Genomic DNA, 23,172 nt, shown 5'->3' on the forward strand with positions numbered 1-23,172 from the left:
TAGAACATCATTCAGCAGCTGTGCTTGGTCTTTATTATAGCTTTCTCTTGTGACTGAGAGAAAAATCTTGCTTCTTGTTTCTCTGAGTGGCTCAGAGAGCTTTTATGAAAGGTTAATCTTAGCCCCATGTTAACATAGGGGATCTGGGGAGATGAAGGTGAGTTTGGGCCCCACTGAACATTCTGGGTGTTCCCAGCTGGTGGCATTTTCACTGGGAGCTGTCAAAAAAAGCAAGATCAAAGTCTTAATCCCTGCCTATAAAGAGCTGCCTCTGTCTGACACAGTGCACTAATTCATCCTCGTTAATAACTGAGGCAAGCAATATCAGTAAGAGGTACTTCTGGCAGCTGGGGCTAGCCTGCCTGGAAATCCCTTTCCAGCTTGCTGACATTTAAAAGCCAACAGTTAGTCCCCGTTAGCCGTCAGCTTTGTTTGAAATGGGATGGAGCTTTGTTGTATGTCTTCTCCTCCCCGCCAAGCCCCACTAGTCAACTCTCCAAGGCTTTTTACTTTTTCTCTCTCCTTTGTCTGTTGGATGATGAAAACAGTAACTGTTCAGGTGAAAGGGAAGGGAGTTCAGCTGCCATTCAGAGCTATTGCTGTTGTAATGTAAAAGAAGGCACTAGGAGAAAGGCTGAAATAGATGAGACTTGTTCCTTGGCCAGAGTGGCCAAGTGCTGCAAGGTTGTAACTGCCTGATGAGCAGGGCTGCTCAGGTTGTATCAGATCTTTCCTGGGCCCTCTTAGAGATTGTATACAGGTGGCCTCAGAAGACTTACGCTGTGGATTCAACCCACGCTCTGTTTCATACCAGGGCCCTGGTCTCCCTACTTGTCTGCACTACAGATGTGTTAGTTTGCACTTGTGCTCCTGTCCACAGGCAGCTAAATACTTCCTTTGGTGAGGAGCAGGGATGGGACTGAAGGAACAAGGGTGCCGGCCCTAGAGACAGCTCGGGCAGCTGAGCCTGCCCTCCGTTGCTTGGCCTGGAGACCAGGCTTGCTCCCTGACTCACAGTGTGAAGGCAGTCCTGTAAACCCCTTGGCTTCCCAGCATGGGGCCAGTGTCTACTGGATGGGATGCTCTTGAAGGAGAGCAGAGCTCTAAAGTCATGCTGTCCCACTGTGGATCACTCCCTCTTCTTCCACCGTGTGTTTAGGCTGTACTCCTTCATGTAGGTTTGAATAGAGTAAAGCCATCGGAGTGCTGTCCAGGGCCCCAGATCGAATCTTACAGGGATTTTCTGCCTGGAAACCTGATTTGCCTCTGTAGTGTGGTGATTTGGGAGCAAGAACTGTCTGCAAACTCATTCTTCCTTCCCAGTCTCCAGATTTATGCCACAAGGGTGAAGGTGGTTTATTTTCTCTGCCCCTCCTCTGATTAAGGAGGGGAAGGCATTTGTTCTTTTGTTTCCCTTGAAGATCCCTAGGACTTTTAAATAAAGTGTCCTAAGCAGATTAAGTGTATGTGGTCATGCTACCTGTGTGTGTATGTGTGGCTCAGGGACCATTGACTGAAGGTTGGAGGTCCTCAAGACATGCAAGTCTGCACGTGTTTTGTGAAAATAGATGGGCAGAAGAAAGACCTGCTCATGTCCCACTAATGTGGCAGTGTGACCTTACCTTCCAAGCACTAAGGAATCAGGATGGGAGGGACCCCTTACCAGTTGCCTCATACCAGTATTATACCCAGAAATGTGTGAGAAGCCCAGCCTTGTTATGGCCAGTGCTCAGGGACCACTGTGGTGGCCCCGGGCTTCTCTTTGCAGGCATTTGGAAGAGCAGTGGCTGTTGGGTGCCAAGCGCTGGCTGAAATTTCAGTGTGTAAGTAACTGGTTACTCTAAAGGAGCAAAATGTGCATTAGAGATTTTCACCGCTGCTTGTGAGCAAGCAGGCTATTCAAGTCAGCAGCTTATTATCTCTCAGGACAAGAGAATAACTGTGAGAGAGAGATCTGGGCAAGCTGCCTGGAAATCCTTTAGAAAAGGGTAGAAGCTGGTGTCAATATTTTGCAGTGCCCAATGAGAGCTGTTGCCCATCCCTTGTCCGTGTGGGTGGTGCCTTCTTGGAGCACAGCACTGAAGTGACCTGTGCATTTCTCTCAGCTGGCATAAAGTCTCCACATCACAGTGCTGAAGCACGCAGTGACGGTACAACGTTTTGTCCGCAGCTTGATAACTCAGAGGAATAATGCTGGGGTGCAGTGGGCCAAACTCATTCCTGGATTAATGCTGGAGTTTCTTCAGTGGCATTGCTCTGGCTTTGTTCCAGGGATGCTGCCCTGCAAGAAAATAATTAAGTAAGTGTGGTAACAAATTAATGAGCTTGATTACTTCAGCTCAGCAAAGATACCGTACTGGTATTATCATTATGGTTGATTATAGTTGTTTTATCAGGAGAGTTGCAACTGTACACCACTGGTGAGACCCAAGAAATGTCAGTGATAGAAGATACAACTGCAATGTATCAAGATACAACTGTCCCCCAGTACAATCGTATTGGGGGGCTCTCTAGCATGTTCCTCTGAGAATTTTTTTTTTTTTTTAATACTGCAGTGTCCTGTAAAACATTGTCATTTGAATAATAACTCTGTGGGGTTCCTTTTTACCCCATGGTTGCAAGAAGTTTGATAAAAATAAAATAAAAAAAATAAATAGCTCCAGCAAGGTAATGCAGGGGAATTTGAATTATCTTGACATTAACTTGAGATACAGAGAGAGAAGCCTGAGTTATGCTGTAGCTGCAGTGTCACTCAGGACTGGACTTTCCTTTGCTTCAGGGGTATTTCAAGGCCATATGTTTTGATTCAGCCTTGTATTTCAAGGCTGAATCAAGATTTATGCTCCAAAGCAAAAAGTTCCTCCACAGCTGCGAAGCTGGACCTTGCTGTTTAACACTTGCAGCTAGGAGGTTGGCAGTGGGTCTGAGATTTAGGTAACTTGAGTGGTAAGGGGTGCAGGTGGAGGAGTCAGCACTGCAGGCTGAATGTGCCTTGCTGTACGTAGTTAAGGCACATACTCAGTAGCCACCAAGCCTTGTTGCCATCAGTTTTAAGTTTGGCTGCTGGCTCTGTGAAAAGCAAATTATCTCTCTCTTGCTCAAACAGAAGCCAGCTTTTGGTACCAAAGCATGTGCAGAAGTGGCTGGTGCCTCCCTACACTGCTTGAGGGGCACGTTTTCTGTTGCTGTGGGAGACACGGTCCTGGGGTAGATGAACCTTTGATTTGTCCATCTTAGTCTACAGTACTTTTTATGTCTTTATGCTATATAGTTGCTGCTACCTATTTGCAGACTAAATCTGTATTTGCAAAGCATGTATTAAAGGGGCTGTTTGGTGCTGTCCTATTTTTGGCAGGCCTTGGATAATGAAGTCCCTGTGGATGTCATTCACAAACTCACAGCCATTGACAAATGGTTCCTGTATAAGATGTGCAACATTGTGAACATGGAGAAGATCCTGAAGGAAGTGAACAGGTAAGAAAAACCAACAGCCTTGTCCTAGGACACAATGGTCCTTCTGGGGATCCTTCTGCTGGGAAACCTGTGGTAAGCCCTGAGCACAGATGCAGTCAATGCTGAGAAGTTTTATTTCAGTGCTTGGAGTAAGCACTGTTGTCTTAAAACCCAGTTCACTGCCTCACCCGAACAGAGGAAATTTCTGAGAACACTCTTTTTGGTAAAAGAACTACTTTGACTGCTTAGGCATTTCACTGTTCTCAGGGATTATGGAGGTTCCGGTTTATTTTGGAAAATCCTCACTGTATCTCTGAGGCTAAGGCTGGGAATGTGGATGGCCTGCAACGAGTAACAGCAGGCTGCAACTCATGTACCTTAGGATGGAGTTTGCCGTCAAACACAGGACTTGTCCTGACTTACTACACCTGAGGGTCAAATACACTGCATTTTTTCCGGCCTGGCCAATTGATTTTTAAGCTTTTCTGCCTCGCTGTGATCATGCAGTATGTGTTGCTTTTGTGCTGCACTTTCAAGCTTCTATAATTCCAGACATATTTAAATATAAATCTTCTTCTTTCTTCAAGAAAAATGACCATATAAAACTAAGCAGGAAAGATAGCAGTAAATTAAAGCGCTGGGCTGTGTTTCAGTTCCAGCCTCTTGCTGACTTGAGCTTTCCCTTCGTGGTTTACGAGGCTGGGAGAACCTCCTTGCTGAGTTATTGGCTGTATGTTGGCCGGCTTTTCTGCTTCGGGTACTCGTTGTTTTAACCGCTTTTCACCACTTGATGGCACTGGGAGCGCACCGTAGCCAGTACATCACTAAGGTGCTAGTTAGTTCATCGGCTGTGATTTTCTGCTGCTTTGACCAGCTGTACGGTTTTAATTGAGCAGCTCTTGCTCTCCCTTGCCCCCCGAAACAAGCTGGATCTGGAGCTAAACAAAAATAAATGTGGAGGAAGATGTCGAAGAGAAGGAGTAGCTTGATTATTTACAGAAATCTGTTCTGTGGCTGCACAAGTTTCTGCCCTCTAACATCCATGTCATGTTGCATTTGTCTCGAGTGCCTTAAATATATATGTGCAGCTCCTGAGGAAGAAAAACAATATATCCAGACTTTCCTCACTGTTGGAGTGGCATGCTCTGGAATGATGCAGTTGGGACCCCAGAGGTTGGCCCCATCCCCAGCTGGTATAAATCCAGCACCACTCCACAGAGGCTAATCGTGCCGAACTGTCCTACATCACTGAGGTTGCTTTCCCTTTCTCTGCAGTGGGTGGCAGGCAATAATACTATTAGTAATGTGATCAGTAGCTGGTACCATCCCACACAGTTTTTCATCCTTCTGGTGACTAGTCAGCAGACTGTATAGCCAGCCTGCTAAAGCAAGCCCTTCTGCAGTATCCTTCCTTGCATTTGTATCATACGCAACCAATGTTGTGTCCCTTGTAAGTGGATTTGTGCAATTCAACTCAGATTGCAGGTGGTATAAATTTACTTAGTCTCATTCACTTATCAGTGCAGATTTTCACTCTGGTATCCTTTCTCAAACCTTCCCAAGGAAACTCTCTTACCTCACAACCTGCGTTGGAGGGAGGGGATGGACTGTCCGGCTGCATTATGTTGAAGGCACGTTGGCACAAAGGCAAAGAGTCAGGGAAAAACACTTCTGACCTGAACTAAGAGACTAGTCCAGTGAGCCACATCAGGAAACACATCTCTGCAATAGCCAAGGGAAAGCTAATTGAGTGATGCAAATGAGACTTGGCGTACACGTGCTCTTCCTGCAGCCAGCTGTTTCCAGTCCCTGGCATGCCTGGCATGAGTTTTACCTGTGCTACAGGATTATTTCCAATTGAAAAGAATGGGCTGTGACACCATCATTGCTTTAAATCTTTCTCTTGTTGAAATACAGTTACCAGAACCAGAAGTAGTTGCCCTGTTCCCAGCACTGTTGCTGATTACAAGCTCGCTCTCTGTTAGGTCAAATCCAGCCCTTCCTTTTTGTCACTGGATTGGTTTAAGCGTTCTTTGCAGCGAGGTTTTGGATGCAGTTGGAGTAACGTCTCTGCCAAAAGTCTTGATTTGGGCCCTGCAGAGCTGTTGTAGAGAGTGGTAACAAGAAGATGGTCTCTGCCAAGAGGAAATTCAGAGCTAGAACAAGTGGATATGACAGATAGATGGGGAAGGGGGATCAGAGGCAGGTGGAGGCCTTTGTGAGCAGTTCAGCAAGCAGCATTCACACACCACATGCTGCCTTGCATCCTCACCACATGGAGCAATTCAGAGGTGAGCAGAAGGCCTCACCGATTTATGCAGGGAATCTGCTTCCATGCATGAAAGATTGTGTGGGATAATGTTATGGGGGGAAAAAACCTTTCTGACATATAAATGTTTGTCCGTTCTCAGTGGTGTACAGGCAAGGCCAGCCATTTGCAGAGACAGTAGAGACTGGGAAGGGCACCCTCTGCCCCATTTACGTTTGTCCCAGCAAACTTCTTTCCAAAGAAGATTGGACCTGGTGCTGGTGAGACTGTATAGCTTTGTCATGCTGCAGCAATGTTTCCATTTGACTCTGCCTCTGGGCCCTCTAAGATGGAGAAAGAGTTGTTTCAGGTTATGTGATTTGGCTGCAGGAAAGCAAATGGCCTGAGTTGAATTGGGAAAAGAAAGCCATTTTGAAAGTACTTGCAAGAACATCCAGTAATATCACACACACATCAAACATGTGCCTCTGCTGTTTCTCCTGTGACCTACATATTTTTCATTTTAAGTGGAAACTTACATTGTGGTTTTTTTATTGTTTTTTGACCGATAACCTTCATACCTTCAGTAATGTAATCTTAACTATAACCTTCCCCACCCCGCACACACAGACAAACAAGCAAAACCACATATACATACACACACGGAAAGAGCAAGAACCATCCCATGCTGTCAGTCCATGAACACGCGATGGTGTATGGAGCAGTGGCAGTGCAATAGGATATGCTGTTATCAGGAAATTCTTTCCCTAGGTTTGGCCTCACCTGTCCTGTGAGAGAAAATGGAGGGCAAGGGCCCTGGAGTGACCCCACTGGCTGTTCATCACACTGACATGAAGGAGATGGAAATTTGAACAGACCATGTCTAGCTGTCTGAGGCAGTGAGGAGTGAGATGTGACCTTAAGGCCAGGGTTATGGACCCAGTCCAGAGTGAGTCAGATTTGCAGTAGGGTCCAGTAACACCATCATCCCCAAGAGCACAGCTGAAGACCAGACTTGGAAGTAACATCTGGGATGTGTTTGACTCAAGACACTGGTGGCCTGGGTGCAAGGGAAAGCCTCTTTTGGAATTTGCGTCTGTTCTTTGACCGCCTGCAGTGAGGATTTGTTTGCATGTGGCCATGGCTTATTTTAATCTGTTCCTGATTTTGTGATCCCTGAGAACTGTGGCTGTATGCAAGGAGAATATATGACAAGTACCATTAAATATAGGTAAAGAGGTAGACAGCTATGGCGAAATCATCACTTACGCGCAAGTGACGTGGGGACAAAAGCCTCGTTGAAAATCAGTAGGACTTCTGCTCCTAAGTCACGTAGGCATCTCTGTAGCAATTGAACCAGCAATTGATTGTATTTGCCATTACTTGGGAGCTCATAGGGATGGGGGAAAAGGAGAGGTAATGGGATCAAGTTCACTGCTGGGGAAAATCTGAGTAAGACCCAGGGAAGATTGGGTCATCTTGCAACAGGCAGAAGTGTGAGTATATTGCCCAAAGAGGAACATTTCAATATTCATAAAAGGCTGTAAAGTAGAATTCAAGTGAGAAAAGAGGAGCATGATAAACCCCCATTTTGCAGTTGAGGAGCAAAGCATAGAGATGGTAAGCTTGCACAAAGTCTCAAAGACAGACTGGCAGAGCAGTGAACTGAACTCTGCCTTCTTAAATCTCAACTCTTCAAATTAACCTTAATGAAAACAGCAGATCTTCTTTTTGGTGGATACCAAACTAGCCAGCCTACTAGCAGTGGGAACGATGGCATCAATCATGTTTTGATAACTTTATACTTTGGAGCTTTGTTTTGGGGGAGAATGTGTCCTTGCTCTGTGGGCATTGAGTGAAAACACCTTCTGGCCTGTAGTTTGCTTGAAAGGAGGAAGTGCAATCCTGAGTATTGCTCTTGTCGTTCCTAAAGAGCCACAGGTTAATAGAAGGGAAAGCAGAAAAAAGTGGGAGGGTGCAGACCCACTTCAGCCCAGCATTTGTAGCCAGGGGCTCTGCTCAGTGGCCCATGGAGGAAGTTGTTTAGTGCGAATTATTTTTCGAAGCTCATGTCCTTGGGTCTGTGAAAGGTGTGCTTTGAAAGCTGCTTGCTGGAAGCATGACTTGATTTCAAAACACGACTGTGGTGGAGTAGCCACAGAAATACAGGTGCTGGAATTAAAACCTGTCTCCAGCAGGTGACCTAGGAAACAATGCAGGGAGGAAAGATCAGACAGGCCATCAATAACCTGTGCTCTTCCACAATGGTTGTTGCACACCCGCTCTTCTCAAAAGCAGTGTTTCTGCTGACTTGCTTGCTTTTGGGACAGGTCAGAGAGCATAAGTCAGATCTTGTGTGGGTATAAAGCAGAGCAGGTCCAGTGATGCTAAACGAGGCTGCACTGATTTATACTGTTTGAGGAGCTATCACTGACATATTTGTAGTACTTGCTTTTAACTAACTGGGAAGATTACTTTTGTCTTCTTTGTGAACTGTGGGGCAGGGAAGACTCGGGAACAAATTAGGAATTCAGTACATGAGGAGAATATAATACAAGCAGCTATTCAGCACTGTTGTTTGTGCTTTGTGTGGATCTAACATAAGATACTTTCTGTTTGTCTTATAGAGCCATTTGTAATAATTTCACAGCTGTATTTTCTTTCAAAGCATCTGTACATTTGTAAAAATGCAATATGCATTTTTTCCTTGATACAGAGGATATACAGAAATTGCCCTTTAAAAGCCACTGGGGAATCTCTGTAACTGATATGTACAATACCAGAAGCAGGGGAGTCCATACCATGGCATCCCAGCAAAGACCTCAAAGGTCTCTTTTACCAGGGGTAGAAAATAGGCTTTGAGGAAGCATCTATGACCCATTTTTCAGCTGTGTTTTGGTGTGAGCTGCTGCTTCAGTACATCATTTAATCCTAGATGCGAGTCATTTAGGTCTTAGGGCACAGTGTGAGGTTCATGTTACTTAAATCAAGATGTCCACAATGAGATTTATTAGCCCAGGGACCTGAATGTTAAAGATGCAGAGTGCTGGAGTGTTGCTGGAGTGATACTGAACTGGAGTTCAGTAAGCGAGATTTGTTGGTTTACAGCTCCTGCTTCCTTAAACGCTCCTTTGACAGCTTTTTGTCAGTCATCTTATGAGTTTCTCAGGAGGGGAAAAACAGTAACAATCTGTCTCCTTGAGAAGAGAAGCAGGGAGAGAATTTATACACCGATCTCATTATTTTAATTGTAGCATTTTCAAAATCTTGTAAAACATCAGGAGCAATCAAGGAAGCCGCTAGGAGCCTTGAAGCAGAGCAGGACAATGAGGAGAAGAGGAAGGATATGTCTTTGTACGTAATCCAGCCTGAAATCAAGTAGGCTTTTGAAACCCTCCAGGTCTATGACTACTGAGAAAGGAAGATCTCTCTCAGGACTGGGCATTAGGCATTTTGGTTCCAGCACTTCTTGCTTTTGGTCCACTTTGCTTGCCATAGCGTAACTGTAGCCTGGGCTTAAATCCCCCACCTTCAGATTTAGGAGGAGCTGAGTTCAAGACTGGTGGGCTGAGCCAGAGTGTGCTTATCTTTGCAGCTCCTATGTGCATGTCCAAGCCACATGACTAGCTGCTGAGATAAACCAGAGGTGACCTGCAGGGGTAAGCCTGTGGGCTTACAGGGCAGATGTTAACTGATGCAGTAGGTGTGTCCCAAATGCTCCCAGCTCAGGCTTTGGCCCTCAGTTCACAAAATATTCCTGATCCTTTTGATCAAGACCCATTAACATGTGCCTAAGTAATATCCGGATGGGCATAAACTTGACAACATACCTAAAATGAAGCAGAGCCTGATTTGGGAGACAAGAAAAAGAGTGCTTCTTCTCGTATCGAGCTGGGGCTTTCTGCTGGCACATTTGTTTAGCATTACTCCTATACTGGTGGATCAGATGAAAGCCAATCAAGTGGAAGAGAGGGCCATGCTGAAGCAAGCAGGCTTTCCTGATAATTGCAATGCTGCCAGCGTTCCTCCAGTCAGTTAATAGATTTCCCCAGGTCCTCTGTGCCAGGTGAAAGTTTCCTCATTAAGGGGAATTTATTCCATTTCCTTTTATCGTTTATTATTGAAGAAGTGAGTGGATGGAGTTCCAAAGATGCCAGGGTGGAATTTTAAACAAAAAGCAGTAACAAATCAACACTGGACACTGAAACGGAGGCAACAAGCAAGGTTTGGGAAAGGCTTGTATGGTTTATAAACTGAAAAATGTGCAGGGGGCTAGCTTTCCGAGGAGGTGAACAGCCACTAAATGATTATGGCAGTGTGCAAAAGTCTAATTGTCTGGTTTTGAAGCTCTAAAACTTCTGACTGTCATTTTACAAAGGCAAATGTAAGGAAGAAGGAGCATTATAGGAATCTGGAATCATCGCCACTTAATCTTCCCTTGTTTCAGAATTGATTATAAACCAGTGAGTTTAATCTTTGGAAGACTTTTTGCTCTGTGTTTGAAAAGTAAGTGATGCTCCAGGGGAAAGTGGGAGGCAGTGATATAGGACTGGGTCATGTATTTGGGAATAGCCAGAACTGAGATTTTTTTTCTTCTCTTTTTAGTGCTGGATTTTTGGTGAGCTCTTGGAAGGGTTATTTGCACTCAAGCGTTCAAAGAGATCAGTCTGATTTTGCTCTCGCTGGCTTTAGTGTCTCCAGCAAGGCTAAAGGGCTGTCTTTGAGCAAAGGCGGTGGGAACAGAATTAGGTCAATGCTGGATCTTAAAAATCATCACCCCTTAACCTCTGCACATCTCAGTTTTGCTATCTGTAAGATAAGCATCACCCTACCTACTGTTTGCATGTTTCTTTATATTCTTTCCATGAATCTTGAGATAGAAATACTAAAAATTACCCTTATTAGTAAATGGAAATTATCCAGGTACAAAGATGTGTGTCCAGTATGTGCAGAGAGGCAGCCTGATTTCCATACCAGTGCTGAGGGTTTGCAGCTCTCTGATCCAGTTCCCTTTAAACGTGGTGGAGCAATTCTGCTGGCTTACTCTGCCTGCCCCTTCTTGTGGTTGTGCCTCCAAATCCCTGGGAGCTGCCTCAGAGGGTTTTGGCAATTTCTCATCTCGTGGCAGATTCTGGTTTCAAGTGCTTGGAAAGCAGCACTGCTGGGTGTTTGACTCTTCCCAAGTTTTTATGACAGCATTAAATGGCAAAACTGTTACATCCCCAGGGCTGGGTTGTCAGTTCTAACCTTTCCTGCCTCGTGGTGAGCTAGGTGCGTTTCCTCCATATTAAGCTGCCTCCATGCCAGTGAGAAACGAGAAAACCTTTCCTGTCTAGGTGCTGCTTGAATAGAGGTTCCCACCGCATCTTTCTTATTAGCCACATTGAAAGCTACATCTCTTATCTTTTCTTTATCATGCATTGGGAGTAGCAGAGTTAAAAATACACGGTTTCATTTCCCCTTTAGGTGCTCAGCTTTTCTCTTGCACACTGGTTGTCCTGTACAAAACTGGTTACCTTTTTGCATGGATTAGTAAGTGTCCTAACCTAATTTAAGCTGCTAGCCCAAGGCAAATGAATCATGTCGCCAAGTAATCACTGCTTCTCTTCTACCCACCCTGCTGGGGGGGATGACGATGAATGATATTGTTATAATGAGATACAAAAAACTGAACTGAAACAAGCTGAAAATGAAGGCAATTTTCTTTCCCTGTCAGTAATCAAATGACAGCCAGCTATGTGTGCTTCTGAGGTAGAAGGGAGGGAGAGCAAGGAAGCAAACTTCAGTGAAACAGGCTCATTTTCTTGGGGTCATCAGGTCTGCTCACTTGTACTTAGGGAATGCTGAATCTAAGAGAGAAATCTAACGTGGTTGCGTTCTTCCTAACAGCTGGCGACAGCTAGCATCTGTTTTGCCAGAGAATTGGCAGATTTTGCTTGCTGTGTTTCCTCCTGTAAAACACCCATCCATGCCTTCAGTTCTGGCATTCACAGTTCATGCAAGAAGTCCTGCCTCTGAACTGAGATCAGAAGGTAGAAAGGGCTGAGGAGAAGCAGAGGAGTTTTGCAGTGGAGGAGTTAGTGCATGGAAACCGCAGGCTTTAATGTAACTACTGTGGTGCTGCAAAGTGGGTCTTATTTTGGGAAGTCTTTCTGCACCCAGAACTGAATCCAAAACCCAGGAAGCTCAACCTGCTGGATTAGGCAGGACTGTTTCCTTCTGATACTAGCAGAGAGCAGGATCTGCTGGAGTAAGAAGGGTGATGTGGTAGAGGGTTGTGGAGAAGATCAAGGGTGTAGGTAGTACTCCTGCCTGGAGTCTCCTGATGGCAGAGCAGGCCGGTTGTTGGCGCCAGGCTGAGACACAGGGCAGAAGATAGCATCTACAGTGAGTGTTTCCTTTCTGCAAATGCTCACTAGCTGTCTGTTACGCTCTTGTAGGCAGGTGGAGCACTTTGTGCTCACATTGCAGGAGAAGGCAAGGTGGCACTGGGGAATTCATAGAGGAAAACTCCCTACCCAGGGATGTGAACCCATAAGATTCTGGTCCCCAGTTCCGCTCTCAGAACAGGTGGTTTGACACTTCTGTGACTCTCACCTGCTTTACTAGCCTGACTTCACCATGGGCAGCGGAGCTGCTCTGTGCCTAAGCCAGAGTGGAAAATCCAATCCAATGACTCTTTCATGCTTCAGCTTCCTGACACATTCCAATAAAGCGGCCTTACCCCTCTCCTCCCACTCAAATAACATAATGCTATTTATTTAAAAATACCATCAAGCAAAGGACATAATTCAAAAGCTCTGATTTAGGAAAATTGCTTGTTTGTTAATCATTTCCTTTTTCCTGATTCAGAGCTTGCTTGCTCATAAAATATTGATTTATTGGGCAGGCAAGGATGCTCTTGGCAATAAAGATGAAAAGCAGAAGTGCTGATAAAAATACATAGTCTTTTTTATGCTTTTGCAAAAGCTAAGCTTAGAAAAGGTAGCTTAGAAACAGACACAGGCAGAAACTATCAGGGCTATAGGTGGAGTCAAAACAAAGTGGAACAAAGATAGTGTGGGAGAGAAAAAAGTGACGGGAATAACGGGGGAATGGAGAAGATGAAAAAATCAAAAGCAAAATGGGCAAGAAACTGTTGAGCTGCAGAGATGGCCAGGGAAAGCAACGTATTTGAAATAAACAGTAAAAACTAGGACTCCTAAAAAGCAAAACCAGGAGAACAAGAACATATGGAAGTATTGAGAGACCCTGACTGCAAATATGAAATCAAAAAAGGTGCTGCTGCTTTACCCTGTCTATCCCCCTCTCCCTTTTTTCATAATGCAAGAAGCAGCACAAATTATATGGAAAATGTATACTTGAGACTGTCAAAAGGAAAAACCTACCTTGTGTGTGAGCCTCTGGAGGTAATTTCTACTATGTATCTCTGAAGTCAGATGCTTTTTCAAAAGACTGGCCATTTCTGAAGGTAGACAGAGCATCCTCAGCAACAGAAAGAAGGGCTTGTTTGGGACAAATTGTAGTGTTTTGAGGCAAGTTGTCCCCCAGCTCGGCAGGGTCAGGGGACAGTTATGCCTCTGAATGGCTCGTCCCAGAGCTTCAAGAATTTCATGCCTTTGTGTGGAATGGGTGACTGTAATGAGAGGCAGGAGATGTGAGTACATATATAACTGTTGATCCAGCCCAGTCTGGTGAGGCCTATATTTTAAAAATTTGACTGGGAGGAGGAATGTAAAGGAGAGATTGAGTTAAAGGGTGGGCATGGAGGTGTGGGGATACTGAATCCAAGAAAGGAATCACTGCAGGTCCTCCGTGGAGGCTGTAATGGTAAATGACCATTTATGGTCATTTAAATGACCAAAATGATAACAACATATACAGTTGTTGTGGATATGGTGACCTTGTACTAGCCTGGTGGAGAATGCTGCCTGGGAGATGATGGACGTCATCATGAGTCACTCATTCCTGTCTCAAAGATGCAAGGAAAGAAAGTGTTTCACTTCCTAGCATCAGTAGTCTGCCTGTAGACTTTACCTTATAGGTGTTTGTGGGGGGCATCCAGTGCAAAAAAGGTCTTTTATGTATGAGGATTGCATAGCTTAGCTGGGTCTTCTTCCTTTTCTTGCCTTTATGTGCATGATCCTATAGCAACCCTATGCAGTATGGAAGACACAAGGGCTCATATATCTTCTAAGTATTCCTGTAAAACCTCATGTTTTTCTTATTTAATCCCAGTGAAACAGTTCCAGAAGAGACACTGAGGAGAGCCAAACAGATTGGGTTCTCAGACAAACAGATTGGGAAATGCCTGAGGCTGACTGAAGTCCAGTGCCGTCAGCTGAGACTGAGGAAGAATATAGTGCCCTGGGTGAAACAGGTATGTGAGAAACACAGCTGTTCGTGGTGAGGCCTTCCAAGAATGCAAGGAGCAGGAGACCTCCACGTCCTTAGAAACAGCTGAGGTGAACAAAGTGGAACCCCTGGCTCTGTTAACATCCACGGGAGTTTTGACATTGGCATTAGAGAACAAATTTCAGCCACGTAGCTGTTACTTCTGCACTGCAGGCATCAATGTAATGACATGAACATCCCCAAAGAGAGACTCAGAATATTCTTGTTCATATTCTGTGTGGCTGAGGAAGAAAAGCAGCTATCTGGCTTCAGGAAAAGGCTGAGAATGCTGGCCCACCATGGATGTGACCATGAAAAATGTAATATGTCTTTTCTCTTGGTAGTAACTTTTTACAGGGTAATACTTTATTTGAAGTGTCCTAGTATTCATGGCAGTGTCACGAGTGCTTTGCTAGGTGTTCTGCTGCTGCATTTAAGGTATGTTGGTATTAAACTACCACCTGCTGTTTTTTTGTCCTTAAAGGGGGGGAAAAAAAAAACCCAATCCAAACTACTGAATGTTTCTGAAAGAGCCCATCTGTATCCTCAGGCCCAATTCCAGGTGCCAAATCTCCTTCTGTTCCCCAGCTGCTGTTTTCCTTCTATGTCCTCACGTGGCCCACAGAAACGTGCCTGGTCTTGCACTGTGTTCTTTCAGCTGCATATGGCACTGCAGTGCTGGATTGATTTGTGCGCCAAGGTACCCTTAATAAGGTCATTCTATTTATACCTGCACTTGTGGCTTCAAAGCATATGTTTCTTCTTGAGCCATGAAGTACAAGTTGCAGTATTAGCAACAGTAATGAGCAGCAGACACTTACATAGTGCTAATGACGTAAGGTCACATTCTTCATTATTCATAAGGATTTTGACAGCCAGTGGGGATTCCTCAAAATACTTGAAGATTGGACAGATTTTTAAATGGTATAGCGTGTAAAAATTCATGTCAGGACTGTTTTAATATTGTTCCCTGTTCAGTATTCTGTGTAGAAATGTTTCAGCTGTTCATTCAGGGAACTTCAGCAATCGCTGGTGACCTAGATGGACTCGTTACCATGTATAACATGCAATAAGTAGTTGACACAAATAGTTTGTGAACAGCCCACTAGGCAAATTATTCTTCTGGTCTCTCTGGTGACTAATTACATAAAAAATTGTTGAAAACTACATATAAGGGGTGGTTGAAAATCACTCTTGCTTTGTGTATCATTTAATTATCAAAACACGAGTTATATTGTAACAAATACATAGTACTTGCACTGCTGGCTGCTACTCAGGATGATCTCAAAGTGATGTGTGCATGTTTTTATTCGCTGTAGGAGTAACATGGTGTCAAGAGTATAGTGTGAAGATCCCAGACAGTGCAGCTAAAGAGGACAGGAGACCTGGAGGAATGGAGATCTGTGTAATTAATGCTGCCAAACTAACTAAAGAATGTGGGCCTTGGCAAGAATGGATGGATGGGGAAAATTTCTGGGCTGTAAAGGTGTTTTATCAAAGAGGTGCAGAGCTAAAACTGCAGCTTAGAAAGAGATGGCAGACTCTCCTGTTGACTGAACTGTAAGGTCTGGGGGGAAGGCCAGGCATATGCTGTGCTGCCAGCATATGACAGTTCAGATCACCTCCTTTTGAGGAAAGACATCATAGGAAAATAATAGGACAGAAATAGGATAAGAAAAGGAAAAAGGGAAAAGAAAAACCCCAAAACACCTGCATGTAAGAAGGATCTTACACTGGCCAAGTCACAATCCCTCCTCTTCTTCCCCGTACAGATCGACACACTGGCAGCAGAATACCCAGCAGTAACTAATTACCTCTACATCACATACAACGGGCAGGTAGGCACGTTCAGAAACAGCAGTCTCATTGCTGTCCAGTTTGATCTCTTTCCCCTATGCGGTGTTATTTCTGGAGATCTTGCAGATGTCTCGGTCTCTGTAGCAATTATTTTGGATGGTGTTACATACAATCCCCTTAAAGCAGGTCTGGAACTTTCTCTTGCTCAAATACTGATCCAGTGCATTTAGTGTTAATGCCCCTATGTTGTTATGAGCCTGTCCTATATCACCTGTACTTGCATCCTCTGTGAACAGAACTCATGTTTCACTCATCTCATCCTAGCATTCATTTTTATATGAAACTAAACAGCTCTTTAGGCTGCTCGAATAGCCAAATTGGAGGTGCTGCATCTCCTTTGGTTTGGGTGCAGCACCACTAATTCCAGCAGAGTTGCACTTGATTTACACTGCAGTAAATGAGATCAGACTTGAGCCCTGAAGGATCAGACTGTTGGATATGGGCTGAGCACCAGAAAATGTTTATTCTGAAAAGCATGGAGTTAGGTGCTGTGGAGTACAGATCCTAATGACTTTTCTCCCTCCCTTCTCAGGAACACGATGTAAAATTTGATGACTGTGGAGTGATGGTGTTGGGCTGTGGACCGTATCACATAGGTAAATCTTTCTTACAATGCCTCTGTTCTCCTTGCACCCTCGAGCCTTCTTTGGATATTCTTGTGGTTCATTTGTTCCTCTTCTCATATGGTGACAAAACCCTCCAGAGCACAGCACACAGGACATCAATTCCTAAAACAGGGTTTGCCTTTTACACTTGCTTGGAGACTTCATTTCACGCCCTGGAAAAAACAGGAGAATTTTATTACTTTTCACTTGAAACTGAAGAGCATGTCACTTAGTTGTGATTTCCACAAAGTTTTTTTTAACCTTACTTTTTCCCATGTTAAGGCCTTGAGAACCTTATACTTTGTATAGAAGTTTGTTGCTGCAACACCTATCTTATATGTTTACTGCCAGCTCATGACTATGTTGTCATATACTATGCATTTTGCTACTGTAAGTATAGGTGACTATGAAAATATTTTTATATCTTCAGCTGCTTTTGTATAAGCAGTTCTCTGTATGCTGTTTCTTCAGCCCACTCCGATGATTATGCAGCATAAGAGTTTCCTTGTGGCTATGAGTATTGGGTAGTCAGACTGCTTAATTCTGTACATGATGACTTTCACTGTTTCTTTTCATGGATCCTTCCAAATAGCTTGCAATTATTGACAAGAAAAAAATTGCTTGTTATTCAGAAATACTTTTGCTCTGCATCTTACAAGTAGCAGTGATGGTTTTTGAAAGCTGAAATTTAAAACTGCATCCATTTGTTTTGCTTGGATGGACAGGTCACGTGCTACGCTCCTGTTGCTGTTTGTAGGATGTGTCTTTTTAAACTCAGTTTCCAGTATGAACGTTGAGATGAGTGAAATCGGGAGGAACGCGCCACAATTATGCTTATTTTTTGTGAACGCTTCTGCCAGTCAACATGCTGTGTAGCATGGTTACAAAAAATGAACATAAAAAGGATGGCAGTGTTGTTTAATAATTTGATTGAATGTATGTGAATACATTTTGCATTGTCCACCTAAAACTCCTAATTGCTTAGATTAACCATACAGGTCTGATCTTGGTCTTACCTGTTCTGTAGCTTTGATTAAATCAAGACAATCTTTGGAAGAGGTTGCAACTAAATAAAGGCTGCTAAAGGAAACCATTACTTGCACCTCTAAAGGATTTTTTTTCTGGGTGCAATAGCCAAGTTGATTTTTTTTTTTTTTTTTTTTTTTTTTTTTTTTTTTTTTTTTTTTTTTTCTTTTGTTATCCTTTGAAGGCAAGTAAGCAGCGTGCTTTTCCTCTATGCTTTCAGAACTGTAAACATAATTCAGTGGGATCAAATTAGTGTTCCCTGTGGATTTACATTTACAAAACAGGAACAGGTCAGAAAGGGCTAAATGATTTGGATGGAAGTTAAACATGTGACGTTACTTTTTTTTTTAAACAAGATTCTTATTTCCTTTGTGAAAACTGAGTTTTAGATTAAAAAAAACAACCTTATGAATTTTATTTGAAAATATTTTGAAATATGTTATGGGAAAATCTTGAATATGTTGACACTTTTGCAAAGAAAATTATTTGGGGGAAGTGTGAGGTCATTTCAAAAGTCATGCTATATTCTGTATTTAAAAAGAAAATTATCCAAACTGAAGTGTCTTTTTTTTTTTTGAAGCTTTCTTGTTCTTATTAACTAATTCGCCAAATAGAAACATGATGTGAATTGGTACAGTTGCACACTCTTGAACTTCAGAGCTTGCTTTGATGCACCTTTCATGCACACGTAAATGCCTCTGGCTCACTGAGAGCCTGAGTTGCAGTGTGTGACCTGTGCTCCATGGGGGTATTGCTCAGATATTCAAGGCGATGCTTGCACTTCACTTGCTGCCAGGAGGGTATCTCCTATCTTGAGAGGGGGTTTTGTTTGTGTGAAAGTCAGCCCTGAAAGCAGTATAAATAAGCTATTCCACCAACTGCATGGACCAGCAGAGTGCTCTGTAAATTTTAAGGTGTGCATGTAGATTTAACATGATTGAAACCTGAAAGTGAGTTCAAAAACATGCCTCTATTGATGTAGTAATTATCTGCTGAGCAGCAGTGTCTGGTTGTGTTACAACAGTCATTACTAGTATTACTAATTATTTGCTGTCTTCCCTTTTCCCACTGTTTGGACATGACCATTACTGGATGTAGCTGGAATATACTTACAAGCGTTCAGCTGTTTTCCCAGGTTGTATCTAAAGCAGTCAGATGGGGACTCCAGATGACCATTGTGTCACAGAGTTGAGGTTTCTTATGTGTATAAGAATAATGGACGTGGAATTACAAAAAGTGAATGAGCATCTGGTGACCCTTCTGAGAAACATCCAGTTTCAGATTTGATTTCCGTCTCTTGTCTCTGGGGTTTTAGCTGGCCTAGGCATGTTTTGAGGTTCCTGTTTGACAGAAGTAGGGAAATAAATTGTGTGCCTGTCAGCGAGTGACCTGGGACAGCCATCTGTTTGTGACTAGGTGGTGGAGGCAGCAATTAAGCACAGCCTGAATTTCCAGTTTATCTTGTCACACAATTACATACAAAAATAATCATATCAGTGGTTAACCATCATGTAATGACTGTGAACACATCATGATGAGGCCAAGGTTTTCTTGTAGACTGTAAGCATAACCATTTAATGATGTTTTTTAATCTGCATCATTCTCTGTTTATGGTACCCCTCTTAGATGTTTGAGCATAGAAATTTATGGGACAGTAGCTGTTAGTGCAAGTCTGGACTCCAGCGTTGCCTGAAGCCTGCAGCGTTGCCCAAGTCCCAAGTCCTGCAGCTTGCCCAAGACCAAGCACCAAGTCCTGGTGCTCACCCAAGCACCAAGTGACTCTCTCTGTGCCTCTTTCCTTTAGAGGTGGCCACAGTGCTTACTCAGGGTTCAGGACAACAGGACATGCTTGCCCCACAGTGTTACCATAGTCACTGTGGCCTTTAAACCAAGATAAAAGGATCACAGAGTGGCTCTAAAAGTGGTGTTCTACCGATTTGCCTTATCTAGAGTCAGCACACAGGAAGGTCAAACCCATTGAGTTGTAATTTTTCTGTTGTTAGGTTAGCCATACTCTGCTCTTCTGGAAGGTAAAAAACACTTCAGTCTTCTGTTTTTTAAACCACATCTGTACAAATGCTTCCTGTTTCCTGGAGTACACAGCGCTGTCTTATAATAATGGGCACTCAATTTGGTCACCTCTAAGCTTCTGCCTCTTAAGTTTATCTCAAAGCGCATTGGTTGGGAAGCAGCAGTAGCTGGATGGGCGGCAAGAGCAGACATGAGTGTTTATGAGCGCAGGATGACAGATGTGTTATAGAGGCCTGTCACTCCTGGGCAGCTGAGCCAACTTACCTGTTGTGCTTGGAGGCTCACATTTGTGGATGATTAGTTTCCATGGGAGGACAATTAGATTTCTTGCTCTGAGCTGACAGGAGGCAATGCTGGGCTTTTTTCTTTTTCTTTTTTAAGTTTGAGTGCTGAGAATGTCCGTGTATGTTTTCTTTGCATCCTTCCTTTCCTTGCCCACTTTTCTGTCTCCTGGCAGGCAGCAGCGTGGAGTTTGATTGGTGTGCTGTCTCGAGCATCCGCACGCTGCGTCAACTTGGCAACAAGACTGTCGTAGTGAATTGCAACCCGGAGACGGTGAGCACAGATTTTGATGAGTGTGACAGACTGTACTTTGAGGAGCTGTCATTGGAAAGGATCCTGGACGTCTACCAATATGAGGTAAAGAAAAGCAGAAGCACAATAAAAAGCCATGAAGCAAACCAAACTTTTCAAAATTCATGTCACTAGCTTGCTTTGGCAGAGCAGCTGGGGGTGAGGGGGGAGATCTTGCTAGCAAAAGCTGTTTGGTTTGGATCCCAATGTTGCATTTTACACATCGTTGATGTTCCTAGCAGACTGCTCAATAATGAATGCCAAATAAATATTAAATTATTTTGCAAGATGCCATATTGTGCAATATTTACAAGCAGATTTAATTTGCTGCACAGTCATTTATCGCACAAATTGTTCTGCCCTTGCAGTGCTGAGCTTTAGCACTTAAGCATATCCTTGACTTTAAGCACAAGTACTCCCCCTGAAGCAGTAGAACAAGTTATGTGCATAACGCTAACACGTGCTCAAGAACTTGCAGTCTTGGCTTTGCAATACAGTGGCAATGTGGTGGATGTGGTCCAGCATGTAGGCAGGCAGGTCAGGAAAGGGCATTGGAATTGCCATCAAACCAAAACATGTTCCAGCTCCGGATTCTGACATTGCACTTGTCTGTCTGGAGTTTTCAAGTGCTCAGAAGTGCTGATACTAAGAGACAGAGAAGAATCCCAGACAGATTTAGTAATGGGAGGATATATAATGTAAACAGTTGATCCCAACATGGGAAATGTTGATTTCTAACTGGTAACACACCCATCTTGGATTTGTGGCTGAGGCTTTCAAAGGTGCTTACAGGAACTTCATCTCCCTTGAAATTCAGTGTGAGTTGGCTGTGTAACTTGCTGAAGTAACTTTGCAAAACCCAGGTCATGTTAAACTTAAAACTTTTGTTGGCTCTTTTTCCCAGTATATGACAATTTGAGCTCATCTCCTTTGTGAATGGGTGCAAGTTTCTAAAATGGTTTTATAACCTGGCTACATTTTGATCATTCCCAAATTTGGAACCAAGCAAAAGCACATCAGAACTCAAGTCCCAGTCTCTAGGCTCTGTTCTTAAACCATTTGCAAAATACTGTCTAGGACCATTTTTAGACTGCATGTTCATATTTTCCTATTTGTACATGTTGTTTTCCCTCTTCTTTAAATTTTCATAAAAACAGTGACTGTTACTGGAAAGCATAGATTTAGGACAGGCCAGAAGACTCTGGTGGCTCTCTGGAGTCTTTAAAGGCTGGTTTTTGAATGCTTTAGGATTATCCATGAGGCTCAGCTTTATAAGCATTGAACTCTTGTTTACTTAAGCAAAACAGAACTTCTGAACTTCGCACATGGAGGAAACTGGTGTGACAGTTTGTCAGACAAATAACACTGATGAAATACAGCATCTAATTACTGCAGCATCAAAGAGAAAGTAGAGATAGGTGATGAGGGAGCAACTACTCATTTAAACACATAGTGCTAGTAACTAGCAAGTTGGGTAAGAAAAAGACGTGAAAAGAATAATGCATACATACTGAAGATTGCATTATCCTGCTTGTCACAGCAGGGCTTGGTCAGTTTGAAGTCATGATTTTCAGTCCATAGGCTGATCTTGCTTATGATGGGAGGCATTGCAGATCTCAAGGTCTAATAGCAGCATCCTGTGGTACCCGGAGCTGAAGGGGAAGGACACTATTGGCAATTTCCCCAACTCAGCCAGCCATGCTCATCAGCTGGACTGTGCTCATGCTTCTGAGCCTGTTTTTAGCCTGTCCTGCTTGTGAAGGAAACCAAAAAGTGATCGTGAGAGGAGAGAAGGCAGGGAGGAGGCAGCAGGAGCTGAGGTGGTGGGAATAAAAAGGGGGAGAAGAGGGATGCTGGGAGTCTGCAGAGGGTTATGGTAGTCTGACTTGGGTATGAAAACAACCAATTTGGTGTTTGCTCTGGAGGTGTTAAAGCCATCAGGGTCTGAGCCTAAACATCAAAAGTTAGGGTTGTGCTGTCTAATAAACCTGAGATGTATAATAAATACTCAGCTGTTTTAGAACACTTTTCTTAAGTAGTGACAAGAGGGAATGGTATAATTTTGCCTAATTTGCAAGTAGGGAAACTGAGTCTCTGAGGAGCAGAGAGGCTGCAAAGAGTCATGGAAAAGGGCATAGGCAGACCTGGGGACAGACTCCAGACCTCCAGCAGAGCGTAGTCTAAAATATGTTATTTGCTATATGTCATTTTCTTAAAAATGAGTGAGCCAAATGCTAATATCCTGTTAACAGAATATTTCCTCAGGCAAATGCAGTCGGAAGTCAGTCCCTAAGGAAATGATCAAGTTAAAAGTTCAGGATCTGATTCTGAGATCCCTCACCAATCCTGCAGATAACCATCTCCCCCAGCTTCATATACAAAGCATGAATATTGCCATGGTTTCAGACTGATCTTTTAAACTCTCTGGCTCGTTAGCCTCCTCTAGTGTTCCAGTGTACAATGAACAGTGGCAAATACTCTGAGAAGTCCTGGATCATTGGCAAACTGTAGGTAAAACCATCAGCAAACAATGGACACAACACTTTGCCCTCAGTAGAGATGATACATCAACTCCCTAAACATTGTTAGGATTAGCAGCAAACCTTGGGCAACTATTAAGGTCAAATAAATAGGTGCACTGACTTTTCCTAGTTTTTCTGATTAGGCAAATTAGGCTACATTGAGGAGCGAGGTAACCAACGAGACTGAGGGGGCTGGAACCTGCCTACCGAGAGCTGCTCACAACTTCACATGGTCCTATCCTAGGGACATACTCAGCTGTCCCTTCTCTTTCTCTCCCTTGTGTCCCCTTTTACCTCTCCCTCTCCAGTCAACATTCACAGCTGCTCTGACTCACCAGACACTGAGCTCTGCACAACAGAGCTGTGCTTTGGAGGGAAGTTTAATTTACTGTGAATCTGCAACGTTAGGTGGTAGTCTATGAGGACAATAATTTAGAAAAAAAAAAAAAAAAAATTCTTCTTG

The 23,172-nt window shown here is 43.5% G+C and overlaps 1 protein-coding gene across 1 annotated transcript in view; it reads left to right on the forward strand.

Annotated features, from left to right (window-relative positions):
- CPS1 (carbamoyl-phosphate synthase 1) overlaps nt 1-23,172 on the forward strand; it is a 100,533-nt gene that overhangs the window by 45,743 nt on the left and 31,618 nt on the right. The window contains exons 21-25 of the mRNA XM_009281077.1: nt 3,356-3,474; nt 13,940-14,081; nt 15,868-15,933; nt 16,485-16,548; nt 20,072-20,253. Of these exons, the coding sequence (XP_009279352.1) occupies nt 3,356-3,474; nt 13,940-14,081; nt 15,868-15,933; nt 16,485-16,548; nt 20,072-20,253 (573 nt within the window). The remainder of the gene's footprint in view (nt 1-3,355; nt 3,475-13,939; nt 14,082-15,867; nt 15,934-16,484; nt 16,549-20,071; nt 20,254-23,172) is intronic.

The sequence above is a fragment of the Aptenodytes forsteri genome, unplaced genomic scaffold, assembly GCF_000699145.1.
Source record: "Aptenodytes forsteri isolate BGI_AS27 unplaced genomic scaffold, ASM69914v1 Scaffold340, whole genome shotgun sequence".
NCBI classification, from domain to species: domain Eukaryota; kingdom Metazoa; phylum Chordata; class Aves; order Sphenisciformes; family Spheniscidae; genus Aptenodytes; species Aptenodytes forsteri.